Source organism: Cynocephalus volans, chromosome 3, assembly GCF_027409185.1.
Source record: "Cynocephalus volans isolate mCynVol1 chromosome 3, mCynVol1.pri, whole genome shotgun sequence".
Taxonomy (NCBI): domain Eukaryota; kingdom Metazoa; phylum Chordata; class Mammalia; order Dermoptera; family Cynocephalidae; genus Cynocephalus; species Cynocephalus volans.
The window spans coordinates 7,631,551-7,640,265 of record NC_084462.1 but is presented as its reverse complement, the minus strand read 5'-3'; the positions used below and the strand labels follow the sequence as shown (position 1 = coordinate 7,640,265).

The window sequence follows — 8,715 nt, the reverse complement described above, 5'->3', positions numbered from 1 at the left end:
TGTTGAGTTGGGACTTACATCCAAGTCAGTTTGTGGCGCAGTCTTTCTTCTGCCTTGTCCCATAGATTTAGAATGAGGTTAACACATGAGAAGATGAGTTCAGCATCATCTGAGACTATAGGTAAGAAACGTCTTTAAGGATCCAAGGCCCTCTCTCTGTCTCATTGGCAGGAAGAGCAGAATGAGCAGGAGAGCCAGCTCTTCCTTTTTGTGTGAGGCATTTGGAAATCCCATGACATGGGCTCCTGGCCAACACATCCTGTTCCTGTGTCTGTTGCAGGGTTCTGTTCTACTTGTCGGCTCCAGGCCAGGGTAGACTGCTTGGGCTCGGACCATGTCTCTACATCTCACCACGCTGCTGGGCCTTGGTGAGTCCTGGAAGGAGGGGGAGGATTCCAGGGACAGAGGGGGTGGGAGACTTGGAGAAGGAGTCAAGTTCTCTGCTCAGGCCTGACTCCAGTCCAGGAAATTCTGGGATCCTGGGGGAGGAAGGTGCCCCTCCCCACAGGGTGCACCTCAACTCTCACCCCTGGCCTAAGTCTGAACATGGAAGACAGAGTCCTAAAAACAGTGATGTGGATATGGGGGGGTGGAGTTCAGTTCTTAGAAGGGCTGGGGGATGGAGAACCTATTTGGAAAAGGAGACTTGGGGATTTGTCTTGCAACTATTTCAGAGCAAGAAAAAGAATTATACTCAGATACTAATGTCAAGGAGGGATGGCTTGGTAATTATGGGAGGCTGAATGCCTCCTGTCTCCATTAACCCCTTTCCCCATTCCATAGCAGCTCTATCAGAAAACCAAGTGGTGGGCATTCTTCTCACTGGGGTTTCTCTTTCAGTGCTCAGTCTGGGCCAGATGACCCACACACAGGAGGGTGAGTCACGTCTTCTCAATCCCCTGTGCACTTCAAGGGAAGCTCTGGATGGGAGGGGTGTTGATCCTGGGGGACCTGGAGGAAGATCCTTAAATATACCCTGAATTGCAAACATCCCCAAATATATAGCCCTTACCTAGTTCGCTACTCCATTCTCCACCTTTTCTTTTTTCTAATTTTATTTTTAGCTGACAAATAATAAGTGTATATATTTATGAGGTATACACTTGTATACAATGTGAGGCTTTGATATATGTTGACACTGTGGAATAATTAAATCAGGCTAATTAATATACTCATCACCTCAAAAACTTATCATCTTTTTTTGTGGTGAGAACATTAAAAAATCTACTCTCTTAGCAATTTTGAAATATACATTATTATTAACAGTAGTCAGCCTGCTGCGCCATAGATCTCAAAAACTAATTCTTCCTATTTAACTGAAGCTTGTATCCTTGCCCAGTGTCTCCCCATACCCTCCCCAGCCCCTGGTAACCACTATCCCACTTTCCACTTCAGTGAGTTCAAATTTTTTAGATCCACATATAAATGAGAACATGTGATATTTGTCCTTCTGTGACTGGCTTATTTCATTTATCGCAGTGTCCTCCAGTTTCATTCATGTTGTCACAAATGACAGGATTTTCTTATTTTTCAAGGCTGATTAATATTCCATTGTGTATATACACCACATTTTAAAATCCATTCATCCATAGACAGACACTTAGGTTGATTGCCTATCTTGGCCACCCTACATAATGCTGAAATAAACATAGGCGTACAGACAACAAGACAGTCCAAATCAGATGACCAAGGCTGAGCTCATGAGTTTTCCCCATAAAGCCCAGACCTCCCTCGCCGGCCCCTTGGGAGAGAATATGACAGTCACAAAGGGCAGAACCTGAGAATTCATCCTCGATTCCATCTTCTCCATCCTCATAAGTACAATATGTCATTCCATCCTTTTGATTTCCCCCCTAAATGTTTCTTAAGTCTTTCCTTCTCTCTTTACACACTTCTCCCACCTCCCCTCCAAGTTATTCCTCTTCTCACTTCCAGGGCTGCTGTTGCCTCCTGGAGCCTCACCAGACCTGCTGCTGCACTGTTGCCCACGCTCTCCTTGGCACCAGAGAGGTCATTATTTGCATTGTAAAGCACAAATATGGTCATTTTACTGTCTACATTTAAAATTGTATTCAAAAATTTAATTACTTATTTTAATTTTCAAGCAAAATATTATCCTTTCTTAGAGTCCTCCCACAGTTTATCTTCATCAAGAATCAGACCCATGCATCTCTCTTTGGTCTGGATTTATCTACTTCCCCAGCTGTATCCTGTCTCTACACAGTCTCGCTCACTTATCTCTAAATACATTGACTTTCTTTCACTTTCTCGAACATGCCATGTTCCCACTTAACTCTGGACCTCTCACATGCAGATCTTTTTCAATTAATAATTTTTAAAACTGACAAATAAAATTGTATATAGTTATCATGTACACCATGATATTTTGAAATATGTATATATTGTGGAATGGCTAAATCAAGCTAGTTAACATATGCATTACCTCAGATAATGATACTTTTTTGTAGTAAGAAAACTTAAAATCTACTCTCTTAGCAATTTTCAAGAGCACAATACATTGTTATTAACTATAGTTACTGTGTTGTACAGGAGATATCTTGAACTTAGTCCTTCTGTCTAACTGAAATTTTGGATCCTTTGACCAACATTAACTCACTGATTTTCCCACTTTCAATGCCCAGGCATCCCGCGTCTGCTCAGCTCAGTAACTTACACTTGTCCCTCTGGTTCAGCTCAGAATCCCTTCCCCCTGACTTCCCCGAAAAGGTCAGCTCTGCCTCCTATCTGTCTCCCTAGATTTCTGCACGCATGCGAAAGACACTTATGGTTTGTAGCTGCAGATTTGGACAGTTAATTGATCAACATTTGTCCTGCCTCCTAGATTTTCAGCTGAAAAGGACAGGGATCCTGTGTGTGTTTCTAATATCTGTAAAACTTGTGGCACATGGAAGATACCTCTAAATGGATAGATAAGGAACAAAATATGGTTGCAAGAAAGAATGAATGAACAAATGCAGGGGGATTGGGGAAATATTGGTCAAAGGATACAAAATTTCAGTTATGAAAAATAAGTACAGAAGATCAATTATGCAACATGGTGACTATAGTAAATAACAACATATCATATGCATGAAAATTGCTAAGAGAAGATCTTAAATGTTTTCACTACAAAAAAGTAAGTATGGAGGTAATATATATGTTAATTGGATTAATTTAGCCATTCCACTATGTATACTATATTAAAACATCATATTGAACACCATAAATACATACAATTTTTATTTGTCAATTAAAAAGAAAAGAATAAATGAGAAATGAATGAGTGAACTGAACCTCTGCTAGCTCCTGCTTTTATCAAGTATTTTGCTAACTTTGATACAACCTTCCTGTTTTAGGGATTCAAACCCACCCATCCTCCCCCACCCAATCCCAGTTGAGACAGATGGGTTTTTTTCAAGAGCCTTAATAACAAGGAAATGAGAATAAGGTAGAAATAAAGAGAAAAATCCAGAGGTGGTTGCTCAACAGAGAACTTGAATTAGAAACAGGGAATGGTCATCGGCTGGGCATCTGCTGTGAGCAGACCTATGCTGTGCACTTCACCCTCACCCTCAAAAGACTCCCACAAAAACTGTGCAGACACCCTCCTCAGCCTCCTGCACAATCCCACCCAAGGACTGGCCAGCTGCCCTTCAGCCCCAGCAGAGTCATTCCTACTGACTGCAGACATCTCGCTTCCCTGTCCTCCAAGAATGACCTGATTGTCCCCATCATTTGCCTCTCTCCCCTCTCTCCCCGTGAAGAGTGACATGGGCAGGGAAAGAGCTGGGCTCTGCAGCAGACTTGAAGGACCCCAGGTGGCCCTGACACTTCCCAGGTGATCCTGAGCAAGGCCCAGAATGTGGTCAAGTCTTGGGGTCCTTGTTGTCAAGAGGGAAAAAGAACTCTGCGGTGATGAGAATTCAATGCATGTAGAATGGGTACCAAGAGAGGTGGAAATGTTCTCAGGTTGGATTGCGATAATGGTTGCACAACTCTGTACATCTGCTAACAGCTTTGAATGTGCACCTAAAATGAATAGTATGGTATGGTGATGTCCTCCAAGTGAACGCTGAGATCCCTTTTCCACTTTCCTTTTAGGGGCCCTGCCCAGACCCTCCATCCAGGCTGAGCCAAACTCTGTGATCCCCCACGGGAGGCATGTGACCATTGTGTGCCAGAGCACTGTGGGATTTGAGATATTTCGCCTGGAGAAGGAGAAAGGCTCTTTTTTCAGAGATGAGAAGAATAATTTAACGTCTAATAAAGAGGCCAGATTCTTCATCACCTCAGTGAGCGAAGACACTGCTGGGCGTTATTCCTGCCGCTATCTTACAAGGAATCACAAATGGTCTGATATCAGTGTATTCCTGGAGCTCGTGGTAACGAGTAAGGACATAACCCGGGTCCCCACCCCAGACTCAGCTCTGTTCTCACATCTGTCCCAAGGTCCCTGGACCCCGTTCCCAGCTGTTGTTCTCTGTCTGCAGCCTCCCCTGCCCTCCTCTCCCTCTGCACACATGTCCCCTCTGCCCTCACACCTGCATAAGTCCCTGTAACCCTGGTGTCATCTGGACACCATGGATGACCTGGACATTCAGCTCTAGGGCTGGATGGTACTTGGGGGAACCTCTGGGTTGAGACTGTTTCTGCCCCGTCAGTGTTCAGTGAAGAGTCTCTGACCCACCTCCATGTCCTCTCAGGGTCTCAGAGAAGTTGTCCTTTGCTGATCCCATGAGGTCAAGCCACGCAGGAGTAGATGGAAGAGGAGCAGCACTTTGCTCCACAGAGACCCTCTCTCAGAGGGTCCTGAGCCTACTGGGGGGCACAGTGTGATGTGCTGCTGAATCAGGAAGACCTGGGTTCAAAGCCAGTCTCTGATTTTTATTAGCCACCTGTTTGGAGGCAAATTAGTCAATCTCTCTCTTGCTCTCGCTCTCTTTCCCTCTCTCTCCTGATTTTTTATGTGGTAAAGTTTAAAGATTAAGGGGAAAGATCCTGTAGCTAGATTGCTGAGTTCAGAGTTCAAATTCCAGTTCTGCACCTGCAGGTAACTTACCCCAACCATTTATGTCCCAGTTTCCTCATGTGCAAAATAGCAATAAAAGTACCTTCCTAGTAGAGTTGTTTAGGGAATACATGAATCCATTTACACACGCTGCTGAAATCAGTGCCTGCCAATTGAGAAAACCTGAAATACTGCTCATGTTAATACTGAGAAAATATTCTCTTCTTACCTCGAATGCTCCAGGTGCCAAGATGGGGCAGGCTTGATGCACGTGGTGAAGGAGGACTGGGCCTGACCTTTAATGCAGAGAAATAGTCAGAATGAGCAACAGAAATGCATATACGTCTATATATGCATACACAAATATAAATCTATAATTTACTATGTAAAATTTGTTATTAAATTATGTTTACTCTATATCTTAAATACATAAGTAATATATGTATATAATAAATTATATTAATATACCATTACATATGAGTACAGTGCATATTATATATTATATAATGTTATGCATATTTTAATATTTACTATAGATTATAGTCAATATATGTTACTATAATTAATATATAAGTAGAGATACATACCATGTATTATATACAAATTATATGTAATTTATATATTCTTATGAATATTTTATATATAATTATAAGTATGAGTAATTTTAAATTATACAATTAAAATTTGTGTATATAAATTAAATTATATATATATAAGTTAAAATTGCATAACATTAAATATATTTATATTTGCTATATATAATTATAGTTATTATGTTATAACTATAAATAATATAATATACTATTTACTTGTATATAGTGCATATATGATCTTAAATTGCAGCAAGTGTTACCAAAAGAAAGCACAGGCAGCGATGGTATAGAATAGCTGGCTGGATCTTAGGTCTTGGATCTTGGACCATGGACAAGATGGTGAGGGAAGGACGCTCCGAGGGGGCGAAGTTTTCTGATTTTCTTAAAGGATGTTGAAAATGCCACCTGGCACTGTTCCAGGAAGAGGGGGTGCGAGAGCTGGGAGCCTGTGCTTGGACGAATCCTGCAGGGCCTCATTTGGTTACCTGTGAAGTGGCGCAACGGCACGCACAAACGAGGGTGAAAGTTAAAGGATGTGGCGGACATGGAACGTGGCTGGTGCTTGATACACTCGCCCGCTAACTGCAGGGCTTGTGGCAACACGTGCACATTCAGACTCGGCCTCCCCACCCCCACCCCCACCCCCACCCCCCACCACAGAAGGGCGGGTTCCACGTCCATCTAGGGGCTGCTATGAGGAACAGATGAAATCAGAGATGGGGATTCCTTCACTTGGGTGGGAATCCAGAAGGAGGTCAGCGAGGGGAGGTCCCACTCTACGTTCCTTTGAGTTGTTGATCTCTGTAAGAGCTTGGAGAACAGAGCTGTGAATCACAGATTCCTGCGCCACCCAGCACAGAAGTCATTAGCCACGTGTGGCCATTGAGTCCTCGAAATGTGGCAAGTGGGCTGAGGTTTTGCCTTTTCATTTCGTGTAACTTTAGTTAAATTTAAAAGTCAGTAGCCACGTGCGACTACCATATTGGACAGCACAGAAGTAGAACATTTTCATCATCACAGAAAGTTCCACTGGGCAGTGCTGGTCTAGAAGGAGTGGGTCAGGGTCGTAGGCAGTGAAGGGAGACCTGGGTGGTAGAGACTGGGAGGACTCTGAGCCTTCTTTGTCCAGCTCAGACCTCTGACCTCATCTCCTCCTGATTTTACCTTCCCAGGACCCACACAGATGCCTTCGGAAGACAGTAACAATGGTGGTGAGTGGTGGGGTAGAGGTATGTGCCTCTTGGGGGAGGGGAAAAGATGGGGCTTTGGTGTGTGTCAGATTCCAGCTCTGCCTATGACTAGCTGTGTTCCTGTGAACAGAGGACTTCAACACTCGGGATCCTGACTGTGTAAGATGGGGATAATGATTCCCATGTTGCAGGACTGTTATGCATGTGAGAGATTTTACATAAAAATATGTTAATGAAAAGCACCCAGCATGTGCATGGTATATAGTAGGAGCTCAGTAAATGTGTGCTGCTGATAACCTGATTCCATCTTCCCTAGTCACACCTGCTCCTCGAGGCCTGAGGACAGAGCATCTTTATATTCTTATCGGGATCTTGGTGGCCTTCCTCCTTTGTCTCCTCCTCGTAGTCCTCTTCTTCCTCCATCTCCAGCATCAGAAAAAACAGGGTAGGACACAGAGAAAGGGTGGGGTGGCCTGGGGAAGCTGTTGGGGGTGCTGGGAAAGAGGCCTTCCTCCTTAATTCAGATTGTCCTCAGGGCCCTGCAGCAGCAAGGCTGAGGAACAGAGGCCACAAGAGAGGTGAGGCCCCAGGAAATAACTCCCAGGCCCCTGCCCCGTCGTCTGCCTCCAGGTCGCCCCTAGTGCTTATTTGTTGTTTTTTCTTAGGCTCAGCCCAGCTGCTGATGTCCCAGAGAGGACACCAGGTAAGGGATGAAGAGGAGGAACAGGACCAGAGAGGGGAAGGAGAGCTCAGTCCCAGTCAGGGAGCAGTAGGGGAAAGATAATATTTGAGAACATTCTAGGAGGTTCTAGATGGAGTTCAGAATGAGATCTGAAGCTGTAAAGATTTAGGCAAATTTCTCTTCTGATATCCACCATAGAGAACTGACCACATGTCTTCTCCCGTGCAGGCACAGCCACGGTTGACAGACTCCCTGAGAAGGACAGCGAGATAGACACCTCAGTACGTCTTTTTATTGGTTGTCTATTGCTGCATAACAAAGTACTCCAAGTTTAGCAGCTTAACAAAATGATCTCAGTTTCCTTGGTCAGGGATTCAGGAGTGGCTTAGCTGAGTGGTTCTGGAGCAAAGTTTCTCCTGAGGTTTCAGTCAAGATGTCGACCAGGGCTTCATTCATCTGAAGGCCTGACTGGGGCTGGAAGATCCGCTCCCAAGATGACTTCCTTTCATGGCCATTGGCCAGAGGTCTCCGGTCCTCACCACCTGGGCCTTCCCACAGCAGCTAGCTTTTTCCAGAGGGAGGGATTGAGAGAGGGAAGGGCAGAAGCCACAATGTCTTTTATGGCCTTACCTTGGAAGTGACATGCCATCCCTTCTGCCAAGTTTTATTGGTCACACAGACCAACCCTGAGGCCATGTGGGAGGGGACTACCTGATGATGTGATTTCAGGAGGTGGGGATCATTGGGGACCTCTTGGAGGTAGCTCCCATAGTCCTCCATCCCTAGGTAGCACCCCCCCCTACCCTCACCTTCATCAGGTGCTAACTCACCGTGAGTGTCTCTCCCTCAGACCCCGACCCCTGCTTCAGGGGACCTCCAGGAGGTGACATATGCTCAGCTGGACCTCCAGGCCCTCACACGGAGGACAGCCCATGCTGTGTCCCCATAGTTCATGGAGTCCATGGCTGTGTCCAGCACCTATGAAGCCCTCTCCAGACACTGACCTCAGGCCCACCTGGTTCCTGCATCTGAAGACAAAGGAAGTCACTCTAGGAAAAGTCTGAAGCAGCCATTTGGAGCACTTCCCTTTGGAATCATCCTGTTCTGAAAAAACAGTCAATCAGCAATCCTGGAGACAAGAGTTGGACCCTGGAGTCCAACATCTCAACATCTCAAAAATTTATTAACCAGGTTGTCTCTTTAAAAGTTTACCAGCTTCTGGGCCGAGCCCGTGGCGCACTC

General features: G+C 44.9%; 1 protein-coding gene across 1 annotated transcript; it reads left to right on the top strand.

Moving 5' to 3' along the window:
- Positions 1–845: 845 nt before the first annotated feature.
- LOC134371934 (leukocyte-associated immunoglobulin-like receptor 1) lies at positions 846–8,476 on the top strand. Its single transcript, XM_063088847.1, is given in 8 exon segments — positions 846–876; positions 4,102–4,389; positions 6,774–6,812; positions 7,108–7,236; positions 7,327–7,369; positions 7,457–7,494; positions 7,702–7,754; positions 8,324–8,476. Coding segments are annotated over 8 exon segments (762 nt in total). The 5' UTR covers positions 846–857.
- The last annotated feature ends 239 nt before the right edge of the window (positions 8,477–8,715 follow it).